This window comes from Eumetopias jubatus, unplaced genomic scaffold, assembly GCF_037043125.1.
Source record: "Eumetopias jubatus isolate StellerSeaLion01/CBP00866 unplaced genomic scaffold, mEumJub1_p1.0 scaffold_10, whole genome shotgun sequence".
NCBI classification, from domain to species: Eukaryota; Metazoa; Chordata; class Mammalia; order Carnivora; family Otariidae; genus Eumetopias; species Eumetopias jubatus.
In genome coordinates, this window is record NW_028274816.1 from 113644428 (window position 1) to 113659666 (window position 15239).

General features: G+C 53.5%; 1 protein-coding gene across 12 annotated transcripts in view; it reads right to left on the reverse strand.

The window, feature by feature from the left end:
* Positions 1–13958, reverse strand: part of TRIM25 (tripartite motif containing 25) — a 54847-nt gene extending 40889 nt beyond the window's left edge. For all 12 annotated transcript variants that reach the window (XR_003607505.2, XR_003607506.2, XR_003607508.2 and 9 more), the window contains exons 1-5: positions 13279–13958; positions 9323–9418; positions 6417–6650; positions 3325–3496; positions 1676–1741 (exon numbers count right to left, since the gene is read on the reverse strand). Coding sequence is in view for 8 of the 12 variants with exons in the window: in XM_028092981.2 (XP_027948782.1) it covers positions 1676–1741; positions 3325–3496; positions 6417–6650; positions 9323–9418; positions 13279–13881 (1171 nt within the window). In the remaining 4 variants the exon portion in view is untranslated. The remainder of the gene's footprint in view (positions 1–1675; positions 1742–3324; positions 3497–6416; positions 6651–9322; positions 9419–13278) is intronic.
* Between the last annotated feature and the right edge of the window lie 1281 nt (positions 13959–15239).

The window sequence follows — 15239 nt, forward strand, 5'->3', positions numbered from 1 at the left end:
AACAGTCTTTAAAAACTATCTGGAGTGTGTGCCTATGAAAACTGAGTTTACCTAAAGCAGAGTCTCCAACCAGCAGCATCAGCATTGCCAGGGAGTCTGTAGGAAATGCAAACTCTTGGATCCCACCCAAGACCCTGCTGACTCTGACAGTCCGGGGCCCAGCAGTGTATAACCCCTGGCGAGTCTGAAACACACTCAAGTCTACGTGAGCTAGAAGATTTCAGGTTCCCTCCACCACCGGAGTGAAGAGGGGTGTTGTGAATCCTAACCCTGCCCGCAGACAAACCCTGCTCTCCTGTCACCCTCCACTTCCCCATCAGCCCCCACTCAGCCCCACATGACCCCCTTGCTCCCCCTTCCTCCCACTTCCGAGTCCTATGCCCAGACGCTGTCTTCACTCTGGCCCCATCTCCTCTTCGCCCGCCCACTCCCACAGGACCAGCCTCCTCTTGGGAGGACCCCCGGCTGTGTCGCCGGCCTAGGGCACGGTCCCTGGTCCTCACAGCCGTTCTGAGGCTCATCTGCACTGTGACTGGTCCACTCCTTCCCTGCCTGTTGCGCCACCTCAGCCACCACCCACAGCTCACTCGGGCTAAGAGAGGCGCTTGTGATCTGGGCCGGCGGCGAGAGAGCTCTCGGGGGAGTGTGATCGGAGAAGGACACAGGTGCACAGCGCTTGTTCACTGATTTTTCCCTTCCCTGGTCACACCAGGGGCCCTGCCACATCTGCCGGCTGAGCTGGGGGCTCCCTGCTCCATCCACACCAGGCACCCGGCTCCTGGCTCTCTACTCCGTTTGGAGACCGATACCACACATCTGTCTGCCAAAGACAGCCTAAACTCTAAAACCAAACAACAATGGCATGGACCCAGAGTTCCCGCATCCCCCAGGGGCAGCACTCCTCGGGGCACGCTGACTTTTCAGGGAAGTGGTAACAGCCACCGGTCAGGGGCATATTTATGGGCTTTAAGGAGCTTCACAATGATCAGTGTCCCGTGGAAACCTCACTCATAAGAATCCCGTGAGGTCACCCGTCGTTATGGTCCAAGTTTGACAGATGAGGAAACTGAGGACCATTCGTCTCCCTGACCCCCACCTCGAGAGCATATGCCTTCTCACCGTGTGGGTGGTATGCCCCGCTCAAGGGGCAAAAATGGATTCTTGGTGGAAGAGGGTGAAAAAAATCTTACTCTTTACATGTATGAAAGCATAATCTATAAAGAGACATACTGCATATGCGTGGTATTAAAATTTCACGGGTGAAGGCAATTAGGAAAACACTGTCTTCAGTGGCTGGGGGCGGGGTGGTGGTAAGAGAAGGACCGTCAGGGGAAGGAGGTGGGGAAGTGCTCCGCACAGGGTGGCTCAAGACGGAACAGCTCTGAGCCGCTCCTCCAGGGGGCGCTCCACCCAAGTGCCAAAACGGGGTGTCAGCAAGTATTTCTCAAGACAGGCGGGTGTTGGTAACCTTGCTGGCCCAGGCCGGCTGCACAGCCAGTGCTGACGGGCAGGTCCTGCCAAGCACCCCAAGGGAGCCTCTGCGGCAGCCCCTCCAGCCTCCACTCAGCGGGACTGTGGCCAGACTCGTCTGTAGAGGCACTTGCCTCCCCTCCCCAACCACAGCCATTTGGGACGGGCTGGCGGGAGCCCCAGGAACAGCAGCGGGGTTACTTACTCAGGAGCTTTTTCGAAAAGTGTATGGGTTTGGGCGTAGATGCTGGGCCATGCTCTCCAGAGTTCCCTGTGCCAAAGAAGAAAGGATTACTTTATGCAGCTCTTCCAAAGCAACCCCAGGGGCCAGCTTTGCCAGGGGCAGGCGGAGAGAGGGTCTACAAAGGTGATTTCCACTGACTTTCCCTACCCAAACCTTTATAAGAGTTAGAAACGAGACAAAAAGACGAGTTTGGTGTGTCCCTCTTTTCTCTTAAAATGTAGCTGGGGTCAATTTTTTCTCCACCAGCGCCCCGCTCCATGACCTCTAAAGCCTCTCTGAGGTTCCCGTTCTTCCGGTGTCAACAGAAAAGGGTCGAGCCCTTTGCTTGTGGCGATGAGGCCAAGAGGCCTCGTTCCTCACCCTCCGGTTTTTCCATCACCCTTTCCCAGACCAGCAATCACTGATGTAGCAGGAAAACTAGTATGTGTGGCCAATTCGTCAACAGCTGTACCCTCCACACAGAGCATGCCACGGCTGTTTCAGAGGCTTCTACACGGACACTCAGCTGGCCCAGCTGAGACTCAAGCCCCACCCCCGGGGTTACACCGTAAGATTCACTATGTGCCAGGCTCTGGGCTAGGCACAGGGGAGAGAGTGTTGGATGAAAAACACACTGAGCCCCTGCCCTCACAGAGACTGCAATCTAGTGGGGGAAGAACAAAATGACAGATAGGCAAAGGCTCCCAAGGGGTGATAAGGATCCTGGGACCTAGTCTGAGGAGTGGGAGTGGTGGTGACAGGGGAGGTTTGCTGAGAAATACAATGTTTCAACTGATCTCTGAAGGGTGAGAGGAGTGAACTGGTAAGGATGGTGGAGTCTCTGAGCCTTCTGGTCAGTGGGAACGGCACATACAAAGGCCCTGTGGCAGGAAGCTTAGCATATGTGAGGAGCTGCATGCAGAAAGATGTGTGGGAGGAGGGGGCGCTTCAGGGCTGGTGAAATGGACAAGGCCTGACCAGGCAGGGGCTTGTAGAACAGTGTCAAGAGCATGGTCTGAAATCTAAAAGCAATGGAAATTCTCTGAACAAGGTGAGGGGAGACGTTCCCAGGAGATCAGATTCACACCCTGAAAAGTTCTCTCTGGATGCAGCAAGAGTAGATGCAGAAGGACTAGCTAGAAAGCTGCCACGGGGGGGGGCAACAGAAAGCAGGCAGGTGACGGCTGGCGGTGGGGGCATGGACTGAGTCAGGAGAAATTTAAGAAGTAAAATCTGGTCGTGGATTGGATACAGGAGGGAAGGAAAGAGAGTGTCAGAGAGGAATGCCAGGTTTCTCTGACCCCAAAACTAGCCATTCCCCACCAAATACACTGATAACCCAGAGTCTATTCAGAAGCCACCTGAGCCAGCCTCGAGGTGACACACAAGAACAGACTGTCCAGAAAGTCTTGTCGTTAACACCAAGGTGCCCAGAGATGTTTTCGGAAGTATGGCTACAACTCAGGAGGTTCCCCCATGGCCTCCCAGACGGAGGGCAGGTATGTCAGGGCCCCTGCAACTCAAGCCCCCGTGTTCCGGGTCAAGACCCTTCCCCCCGCCCCCAAACACCGAGGGGACCCCTCCCATTTCAGGGGTCCCAGTAGGGGAGCTCGCGGTTTGCTAATGGTTACCTGAGCCAGTGGGTTCCTCAGGCTTCTTGTCCTGGGACTGCCTAATATACCGCTTCAGCTCGTCTTTGAGGTCTGAGGTGCCCTGACAGACACCCTTTATCAGCTCCTGATTCAGCTCCACCTTGGGGACGTAGACTGGCTTTGTGGAGACACCTTGCAGTTTTATCCCTTTCTGAAACAAGCCAGGGTGTTAGTTCAGGCAGCTCCAGGGAAGCCAGGGCCCCGGCTCAGGCCTCATGAACCCCAGGAGGAGCTTCCCTGTGCCCACGGATGCTCAGTCCGATCACAGGCCAGAGACTGCAGGGGGCTAACGTGCCACTTTCGGTCACAGCTCTCTGGATCTGGAAGGGCCCTCAGAGGCCACTCACCTACCAAGGGAGAATCTGAAGTCAAGAAATAACACATGAGGAAAGGCAAAGGGAAAGGGAAAGGAAAGGAAAGGGAAGGGAAGGGAAGGGAAGGGAAAGGAAAGGAAAGGGAAAGGAAAGGAAAGGAAAGGGAAAGGGAAGGGGAAAGGAAAGGAAAGGGAAAGGAAGGGAAGGGAAAGGAAAGGAAAGGGAAAGGAAGGGAAGGGAAAGGAAAGGAAAGGAAAAGGAGAGGGAAAGGGAAAGGAAAAGGAAAGGACAGGGAAGGGAAAGGGAAAGGGAAAGGGAAGGGAAGGGAAAGGGAAAGGGAAAGGAAAGAGAAAGGAAAAGGAAAGGGAAGGGAAAGGAAAGGGAAGGGAAAGGGGAAGGGAAGGGAAAGGGAAAGGAAAGGGAAAGGGAAGGGAAAGGAAAGAAAGAAAGAAAAGAAAAAAGGGGCACCTAGGTGGCTCAGTCGTTAAGTGTCTGCCTTCGGCTCAGGTCATGGTCCCAGGGTCCTGGGATCGAGCCCCGCATCGGGCTCCCTGCCCGGTGGGAAGCCTGCTTCTCCCTCTCCCACTCCCCCTGCTTGTGTTCCCTCTCTCGCTGTGTCTCTCTCTGTCAAATAAATAAATAAAATCTTTAAAAAAAAGAAAGAAAGAAAAGAAAAAGGAAACAACAAGCATCCTGCCAGGAACTCTGCCAATCAGTGGCAAGGACAAAGTTGGGACACAAATCTCCTGACCCCCGTGGATAATGCTCTTCCACTCCTCCCCCTGTGACTGGCCAAGCACAGGAGACCCAGGACCATCTCCGGCCCTCCAGGACCAGCTCTGAACACACGTTCTAAAACCGGACAGGGATGCCTCAAGGGGCAAAGGGTTCAGCCAGGGCACATCCAGTGAAAAGGAAGAAGCTGACAGAGGGTCCCACACTTTGAGATAAAAGGTTCCCAGTGACTCCTGTACTCTCCCCAGGACCTACACAAGGAATCTGGTCCTCTGAGGTGTCGTCGCCCCATCGATGGGGCTCACGGGAATGCCGGCTGCATGCCAGGAGAAGGGGGCGGTAATAAGGGAGCGGGCAGCCTGAACACACACACAACAAGCACATGTAACACCGCGCCGCTGAGTGCCACAGCAGAGGCGGTGTGACCTGTAATGGCAGAAAAACGGGATCCGAGGAAGATGGGGGGAAGCTGGAGTGAGCCCGGAGAAAGGACAAGATTTACTAGGCAGAGCAGGTCAGCCACGGTGTTCCCATCCAACGCCCAGGGTGTCTGGGGAATGGTGAGTGCTCTGCTGTGGTTACACCATGGGGCACGGGCAGGGTGTGGGTGGCAAGAGAGGAGGGTGCTGGCAAAGACAGGGCCTGGTCACCCAGGGCCTTCAGAAAGACACTTCCAGGGTCCATGGGGAGGAGGGATGGAGGGAAGGGGGTGGAGGCATTTGCAGCAGGCAACATTCTAAGATGGCCCCCAAGATGCCCACCTGGCCCAGGGGTACGCACCCTGTATAATCTCCTCCCCCTGAGTATGGGCAGGACAGTGAATATGCTAGGATAGCACTCCTGTGATTCAGTTGCCTTATATGGAAAAACTGAAGGTATATTGCAGATGTAATGAAGATCCCAAATCTGTTGGTTTTGAGTTCATCAGGAAGGTGAGTATCCTGGTGGGCCTGACTTAACCAGATAGGAGCCATTAAAAGGAACCAGGCTTGTAAGAAAGAATGAAATCTTGCCATTTGCAACATAGATGGATCTGGAGAGTATAATGCTAAGTGAAATAAGTCAGTCAGAGAAACACAAATACCACATGATTTCACTCATTTGTGGCAATTTAACAAACAAAACAAATGAGCAAAGGGGAAAAAGAGAGAAAGAGAGCCAAGCAGACTCTAGAGAACAAACTGGTGGTTACCACAGGGGAGGGGCGTGGTGGGGTGGGGGAACTAGGTGATGGGGATTAAGACCACACTTACCATGATGAACACTGAGTAAGGTACAGAATTGTTGAATCTGGTGTACATGGGGAAACTAATATAACAATGTATGTTAACTAGATACTGGAATTAAAATGTTAAAAAAAAAAAAAAAGAGGGGTGCCTGGCTGGCTCAGTTGGTAGAGCATGTGACTCTTGCTATCAGGGTCATGAGTTCAAGCCCCATGTTGGGCATGGTGCCTACTTAATTAAAATTTTTAAAAAAGGAGAGAGAGAAACCAATAATCTAAGTAATCTAAGCAGGAAAAAAAAAAAGGGATCAGGCTTTCCTGGAGGGAGAAATTCTCCACTGGCTTTGAAGAAGTACCTGGCAAGCCAAGAGAGGGCCACATGCCAAGGAACTGCAGCAGCTTCTGGGAACCGAGAGCAGACCTCAGCTGACAGCCAGCGAGAAAGGGGGCCCTAGGGCCTGCACCACGGGAACTGAAGTCCGTCACCAACCACATGAGCTCGGAAGACAACCCGCAGCTCCGAAAGGAATGCAGCCCAGCCAATCCTCAGCCGGCAAGCCCCTAAGCCATGCCCCGACCCCTGAGCCACGGAAAGTGTGAGATAGCAAATAAATGCTCTTCCAAACCATTAGGTTTGTGGCCAGTTGTCCCAGGGCACAGGAAACGGACAACAGTGAGTGTCTCAGGGCAGCTCCCGGGGACCTCGTACAGCCCTGTCTCCTGGTGGCCTCACTGCACGTGTCGTCAATAGCACACGGGCAGACAGCACATTCAACCATGTCTTCGTCGAGACCTACCTCCAGAAACTCAAACTCATCCCCCTTGGTCAGGGCAAGTTCAATTTCCTCCTTCAGAGCCTGGATCTCACTCTTCTTCTTGAGAAGGATCTGGTAAATGTTGTCGAACTTGGCATTGACCCTCTTCTCCTCTTCCTTTATCTTTCGAGTGGAGGTGGCCTCTGCGGCATCAATGAGCACCTTGATTTCCATGTATTCCTGTCTAAGCTGCTCCATCTTCCGATTTGTAGCCTCCTAACGGGGCCAAGACACAGGGGCATCCGTCAGACAGGCAAGAAAGTTAAGGCTGTGGTACCAAGTGTCGGTGAGATGTGGAGCACCAGACTCTGTACTCCGCGGCGGGAAAAATGGGCACAACTGCTTTGGATGGTAATTTGGCAAAGTCTAGTGAATCTCAAGGTGCTCCTACCCAACCCAGGGAACATCCTCTAGAAAAACACTCAGACACCTGCCCCAGAGATAGACACAAGAATGCTCCTAAGCAGCACTGTTTGAATTAGCAGAACCCCCGGGAACAACCAAATGTCTATCAATAAGATACAAATTTGCAAATTATTCATAGGATAGAAAATTAAATAGTAATGAAAATTAATGAACTGGGGCAACGCACAAATTTCCACAAGGGGAAAAAACAATGTGCAGAAGAAGACATAGGGAGTGGTGCTCTTTATATAAAGCTTAGGAACAAAGAGAATGGCTTCCTCTCGGTAAGAGAACACCCCTTGAGTTTCCCAGGGCACATGGCTGCCCCACCACGGCTACATCCCCAGCCTCCCCTGCAGGTAGACTTGGCCACGGGACTAAGCTGCTCCTGGGGCAGCATGAGCAGAACACTCATCTCCCCTGTCCCCTCTTCTGCAGGCTAGAACAAAGACGTCATGGCGACCCAGCTTCAACCAGAGGTGAGAAACCCCCTGCAGTAGTCAGGTGGTAAGTCTCTGAATCCTGAATGATCACGTGGAGCAGAGACACCCCACTAGTCTCGGTGGCTCACATCTGGCACTGAACTGCCAAAGGGAGCAAAAGAAACTTCTATTCTATTTAAGCCTCTGAATTTGGCAGGGCAGGGGGTGGGGAGGTGGGGGGTAATCTCTATTAGCAGTTTAGCCCGCCCCCTCCAACCAGTACATGTACTTTCCCGTACATGCCCTCATCTAAGCCGCACAGCCACTGTCAGGAAAAAGTTGTGACTCCATTGTGCAGCTGGGAAAACCAAGGCTCAGGGATCTGCCCACAGGAGGCAAGTATCAGAGGCTATTATGTAACAGAGCTGGTATTCTAACTCAGAACTCATCTAATTACACCACAGGCACCACAATAAACCCAGACGCTGCAGCTCTGGAGCAGGATATTTAAAACTCAAATCTTCTTTCAATATATTCCTTTAGGGGCGCCCAGCTGGCTCAGTCAGAAGAGCATGCAACTCTTGATCTTGGGGTCATGAGTTCGAGGCCCACGTGGGGTACAGAGATTACCTAAATAAATAAACTTAAAATATATATATATTCTTTTATTTATAATATCAAAAACCTTATAAAACTTATAAAAACTAGACCCCCCAAAAATCTCTAATTCTACCATTCCAATGCTTGTACTACTATCCTGTTACTATACTCCCAGTCTTTTTTCCTACACTTCCTGTAATGGGTTGAATGATGCCTTCCCCCCGCCCAAAGATACATCCAGATTCCAGAACCTGCGAAGGTTGCGTTACTTAGCAAAAGTCTTTGCAGATGGGGCGCCTGGGTGGCTCAGTCATTAAGCGTCTGCCTTCAGCTCAGGTCATGATCCCAGGGTCCTTGGGATCGAGCCCCACATCGGGCTCCCTGCCCCGTGGGAAGCCTGCTTCTCCCTCTCCCACTCCCCCTGCTTGTGTTCCCTCTCTCGCTGTGTCTCTCTCTGTCAAATAAATAAATAAAAATCTTAAAAAAAGGGCACCTGGGTGCCTCAGTCAGTTAAGCGACTGCCTTCGGCTCAGGTCATGATCCTGGAGTCCCGGGATCGAGTCCCGCATCGGGCTCCCTGCTCAGCAGGGAGTCTGCTTCTCCCTCTGACCCTCTTCCCTCTCGTGCTTTCTATCTCTCATTCTCTCTCTCTCTCAAATAAATAAAATCTTTAAAAAAAAAAATCTTAAAAAAAAAGTCTTTGCAGATGTAATTAAGGTAGGAATCTTGAGATGAAGTTAACCTGGATTACCCACGTGGGCCCTAATCCAATGACAAATGTCCTTATTAAGGACAGAAGAAAAGACAGAGAGGCTGTGAAGACGGAGGCCAGGGTTGGAGTGACACTAGCCACAAGCCTAGGAACTCCTGAGCCACCGGAAGCTGGAAGAGGCAAGGAAGGATTCTTCCCTAGAACCAGGAAGTATGGCCCTGTCTTTAATTCTGAACTTCTGGCCTCCAGAACTGTGAGCGAACACACTTGTGTCCTTAGTAAGCTGAGTTGGTGGTAACTGGTTACGATCGCCCTAGAAAACTAACGCACTCGCTTTTTATAAATAGATGAACTCTAGTGGGTATACACTTTTGCTTCCTGTTTTTTTTTTCCCATTTAAATCATAACCACTTTTTATATCAGTACTTTTTTTTTCTTAAGTAAGCTCTACGCCCAATGTGGGGCTCGAACTCACAACCCCAAGATCAAGAGTCACATGCTCTACCAACTAAGCCAGCCAGCCGCCCCTCTATTACTACTTTATAGCCCTAATTTTTAATGATTGCCCCTGTCCTCCCCACACCAAGGTCAGGGCTTATGGATAGTCTTCAGTTTACGTCTACGAAGGATCTTTCCTGGGGACATAGCTTTCTGGATGTCTTGCAAGGTGGATGTCTATTCCTGACACGGTGCGTGAAGCCAACCGGAGCCCGGGGCCGAGGATGGCAGTGGAGAGCCCTGTCACTCACCCGCACATCCTGCTGCCTGGATCGCACGTCCTCAAGCGCCCTCGAGGCACCGTTGATCTGGCTGTAGATGACAGTCAGCTTATGCTTCAGCTTGGTCTGCAGAGAAAACAACCAGCATGAGATATCACCTCAGTCCAGCCCCCAACACCAGGGACTGCCCCTGGAATCTACCCCACAGGTGCTTCTGCCACCCTGAGTCTTGCCTGCCTGTAGCTTTTTGAAGCATTCGCCTATTTATTGCCTCCCTTCAAACTTCTAGAGCAACAGTACAAGAAAGAAGTTACGAGCACAGGATTTGGAGACACACCGACTAGGGCACCAGCCCGTTCCCAGCTGTCTGAGCATCTGTTACCTGTGTCCTCGGCCAAGAAAGAGATACAGATGTTTTCACCTCCCAGGGCCAGTAGCAGAATTAACTGAAACAACGTGAGAACTCAGCACAGTGCCTGGATTTTAGTAAGGACAAACCAAAGGTCAGCTTGTATGATTAGGAGCTTCTTCATTAGCCCCCATTTTGCAGACGATGAAATAGAGTCAAGGAGGCCAGCAAGGTGGCCGAGAACGAGCTGGAGGGGTTGCTTCAGTGATTGGCAGATGAGGTCATTCGAGTCAGCCCTCCCCCTGCAAACAACCGCGAAAGCAAACTGCTGGGAAGAAAAATCTGCTTCACGACAATGGAGAGCTAACGAAGCAGGGAAGGATGACAGCCAAGATCTGGGAGAAGGCAATCCAGAAAGATAAGCCTGGCCTCTGGGGTTCCCCTCCCAGAACCATCTGCCAATTCCGGAAGACAGCTGGAAGTGTCACTGTCAACCTCGGGGAAGCAGGGGTACAAGAGTCCAAGGCTCCTTTGTTTGGCCCCATGGGTGGGGACCTCCACAGGCTACACGCTAAAAATAAGGATGAACAGGCGGTAGCCCAGCCCCCCATCAGCTCAATCCCTGAAACTGAATTAAAGTGACTCAGAATTGATAAGTCCCTAGCCACCTCCAGGAACCAAGGCCAATTACGCACGAAGGAAGATAATACCATCCGAGGCCTCTTAGCATTTCTATACATTTTCAGAATCAATAATGGGAGTGTCCTCCCTCCCTGCTCAGGTGAAATGCTGGGGCATAGAAATGGGTAGAGAAAAAAAAACCTCAGCACCAGAATAATAGCAGCTAGTGTTTCTTATATATGAACTGCAAGCCACGCTTCACAGGTGTTAACTTATTTAAAGCGAAGAACAACACTATAAGGTGGGAGTTACCTGTCCTTTATAAATAAGGACATCGAAGAACAGTCACATCACTGTTAACTGGTGTTACAAGGTCCCGGTGTTATAATTAAAGCATTGAGTACACAGGAAACGTCTAGGAAAAAAACATTTACTTCCCCTAACGAGCTGGCTCAACACCCTCCAGCCTGCCCCCTCCACTTCCCTGCCTCTCCCACTCCACTAGAGATATTCAGGTCTAAACTTGACCTTGAATCTGAATTTGAACAACCCAGTGACAGTCACATATAAGGGAACGGAAGCAGAGATCAAGGTCACACTAGCTTGACCCTGAAACCCCAAGTTACTGGTGATGTTTCATATTCAACCTCTGTGACAGTGCCCTTCGACCTGGCCTCTTAAAAGTGGCCAAGATAAACTGTGCGCCAAAGGCAGAAGGCCAGGCCAGGGCAGGTCCGGACTCACAGGCCTCGGAGCTGGAAGAGAACCCAGAACACCCGGGCACTGGGTTCCACCTCCAACAGCTGCGCTCAGCAGTGCACCCCAAAACTCTGTGTTTTGGAAAGTTTTATCCACCATTAATGAAATGTATACATGACAGCCCCCTGATGGCAGAGAGAGGGGCCTATGTGGCTCCAGACAAAGGAAAGTGGCCCAGGGACTTCAAGAGGGGCAACAATCCCCTCACTGAGGGTAGAGAACTTTTTGAAGTTCTGAGGATCTGTTCACAGATTGGGGACTTGAGTCCTCCATGAGGACGTGGGAGGCACCGGAGTCCCGAGTCCACCCCGCACCACTGGCCAAGACAAGCCAGCCGCCCAAGGCCGGGGCACTGCCCAGATACGGCTGGCTCTGTCCCAGTAGGGAGCAGCAGCAGGGCTAGAAAGGGCGGCTGATCGAAGGACTTGGCAAGCCAGGACAATGGTGGGGACCAGGGAGGTAGCAAGGTCAGGCCTGTTACAAGGATTACAAAGCCCAGCATGTACAACAAACAAGTACGCTGGGTGCAGACTCCAGCTCCAGGCCAGGCTGAGAAGAACCCTCCGGCCCCTACTTGCCTTCTGCCTCCATGGATAAGAACTTCTAGAAGAGCCTTTTGACAGGAGCCAGCCGCCCCAGTCCTCAGGGACAGGCCCCAGCACCCCGAGGCAAAGAAGATATGGGCAGCCTGACACCTCCGCCCCAGCAAGCTCTCTCCTACCCCCAGCCGCTCAGAAATTACACCTGCAGTGCTTAGCACTCACCCAGCAAGGAAGCAGAGTCAGAGCATTCAAACCTAGGTCTCAACATCCAGCCCGAGGTCAGAGCCAACCAGCCATCTGCCGCAGGGATCTGCCTAATGAAGCACTTCCCACCTCATCCAAGCTCATCGCCCCGGAGCCTCCTGACCACCCTTGCAGATCAGGAGGGAATGCTATGAATCCCATTTTACAGATGAGGAAGCTGAGGCTTGGAGAATTGCAGTGACTTGGCCTAAACCACAGCTGACACGGGGCCATTTCCTGACTCGAAAGGCTTGGCGGGTTCTTTAGGGGGGCAGGTGGAGACGCAGGTGGCCACGCCTGACATGGCTGTGCCTCAGGGGTCAACTCTCAGACACTGCCTTGAGGTCTGGCTTCTGAGACTCAGGGAAGAAGTCCTGAGGGACCCAGCTCAGATGGAGAAGCAGACGGGGCCCGGGAAGGGCTATGGCTGCTCAGGAGCACGGACTGCACCCGGGTCCTGGTGGCGCCGCAAACCTCGGCCAGGCCTCCTATCTCCTCCGACAACAGAACAGTCCTTGTTCTCCACGACAGGGCCTCGAGAATTAAAGGCAATCAGGCCATGCTCTGGAGCTCAGGCTGATATAAAAAAGGTGGTCCCGTTACACCTTCTCAGCCTCTGCCTTGAGTCCGCGAGGGAAGTTATGATTTCCCCCAAACTGCTAACATCATCATAGGCCTGGAAGGCCCCTTAGGGAGCCACCTGGTCCCACCTCCTCGGTTTACTGATGAAGACTCAGGCCCCGGGGCCAAATGCTGTGCTCGAAGTTGCACAGCCAGGGTGGAGGTCACTATGGCGCAAGAGTTTGGTTCTGCCTTCCAGCAGTATCCAGAGATATCTGGCACTCTGCCTACCCTTCCGCTCATAACAATCCTCCCTGGTCACTAGAACTCTCTGGCTCACCAAAAATTTTTGTTCACATGACCTCAAGCCTCCTGGAATGTCCCATGCTCCATGAACTCGGATATCAGGCTGGTCATGGGGAAAAGCAGCAAACTGTAGAGTCAAACCAGCCGGGGTCCCAGTGCCTGTTTTGCCACCTACTGGGTTAGCTCAGGCTAAATTAACTTCTCTGACCTCCATTTCCTCAACTGTAAAATGGACCTAATTATATCCACCTCTTGGATGCTGCCAAGATTTAATGAGGGAACAGAGGTAGCCTCCAGGGCTCCTGACGCTGGAAACCCTCGACTAAACACCATCAGACAAGTACGAGGCTTAAGGCAGGCAACTTCACCTGTCTTCAGTGGCGGAAGAGGGTGGACCACGGATGAGAGAGAAGGGCTAGGTGTTCTCCTTGCCCCTTTCTATTCGGACATCGGGGACGCCCCTGCCCTGGTTCTCAGGCCCAGCAAGGCCCACCCTCCTACCCCAGGTGATCCACGGTGGGCCACGATGCCCACAGCGGCTCCCTCCCGCACCCCCCAGCCCAGGCTGCCTCCCGGTGCCCGTGCCCTCGCCCGCCACCGCCTACCTCCAGGTCGGCACTGGCCTGGCTCAGGGACGCAGGCGAGCAGGACTTGTGCTCCACCAGGCAGATGTGGCAGATGCACTCGTCATGCTGGGGGCAGAAGAAGTCCCGCAGCCGGTTGTGCTGGGGGCACTTGCGGCGCATCAGGTCCCGGACGGGGGACTGCAACTGGTGGTCCCGGAAGGCGGGGCTGTCGAGGTGCGGCTGCAGGTGCTCCTGGCAGAAGGAGGCCATGCACACCAGGCACGTCTTGACGGCGGGCTCCTTCAGGCAGTGGTCGCAGGCCACCGGGACCGCCCGGCTGGGCGCGGCGGCGCGGGCGGGCGGCTTCCAGCCGTCGGGGGGCGGGGACGCCGCCCGGGCCTGCTCGGCCTGCAGGAACTGCTCCACCACCGCGCACAGCACCGTGTTCTTGCGCAGCTGCGGCCGCGCGTGGTAGACGGCGCGGCACTGCGGGCACAGATACGGCGGATCCTGAACGGCCCACGTCTCGTCCAGGCACGGGCCGCAGAAGTTGTGGCCGCACGGGGTGGTGACCGGCACCTTGAAGGGCTCCAGGCAGATGGAGCACGACAGCTCCTCGGCCAGGGGGACCAGCTCCGCCATGGCGCTCCTGCGGGACGGGAAGGTACGCGATGGAACGGCGGCCGCGGCCGGGAAACGACTGCCGGAGGCCCGCGAGGAAACGAAACTGAGCAGCGGGAGGGGCGGGCCCCGCGGCCCTTCAGGAAGTTACGTGGGGGCGGGGCGGGCCCGGCCGGGCCGCCTGGGGGTCGCGGGGCGCCGGGGGTCGTGGCGCGCGCGGAGCGGCTCGGCCCCGCCGGGTGGGCGCTGGCGCCGGGCTCGGGGTCTCAGTCGGTGCCCACGAGCCGCAGCGGTTTCTGCTCCCCGCTCCCCCCCACCCCCCCCCACCCCACCCCACCCCACCCCACCCCACGGCGGAGGAGGAAACCTGCGCGGCAGGTGGAGAACCCCGGACCGGATGGCGCCTCTGCCCCGGCGCGCCCGCAGGTAGTGCCTTGCTGCGGAGAACTCACCTAGACCCGCGCGGCTGTCGATCCGCGCTGGCCTTTAAGACCGGCTGCCCCTCCCCGCCCCCTTTTTAGACCCTTCCTTCCTCCCCCCGCCCTCCCCCGGCTGGGCTCTGGCACATCGGGGTATGGTCCTTGAAGGCCAGAGCCCCTGGGCCCACACTCAAAAAGCTGGCCGTTTCTTTCCATACCAACCAATAGAACATGCGGTTTTGTTTTGTTTTTGGATTACCAGTTCTACTTTCCTGGGGTTTGCAGATATCCCAGTTTTAACAAAGGTTTTTCTCTCACTCACACGCACACAATAATTTTGAAACAAATGTTTTTCTCAAAATCGTTTATTTAGATTTCCTTTCGTTCGTTCAGCTCTGTGCCCCTGGCCTGGGTGCCGGAAAAGTGGGTGTACAGGAGGGGGAGAAGTATTCAAGAGAGGGGATGGGGGACAGAAAAGAGAGGTAGGGTTTTGGGAAGAGTTAGCTGGAGTTTGCATTGGACGGGATGAGCAGCAAAAATAAAAATAATATGAAAAATAAATATCTGAAACCGCTAAAAGTAAAAGCTACCGTTTATGGGGCACCTACTATGTGCAAGACAAGTCACATACCTTATCTCTTATTATCCTTACAAACAAGGATAGACAGAACTTATTACGTCCATTTTACAGATGAGGATCACATATTTTGTTTTTTTAAGTAATCTCCCCGCCCAAGATGGAGCTCAAACTCAGGACCAACAGTCTGCTGCTCAAGGACTGAGCCAGCCAGGCACACTCCCCTCACCATTTTTTTTTTTTTAGGTAATTTCTCCACCCAAGGTGGGGCCCAGAGAATAGGGTCACATATTTCATACCAAACAGAACTGAGATTCTAACTCAGGATTGCTTTGCTTAAAATTCTAATTCCTGGTTTTCCTATTTCTATTCCTCCAAGACCC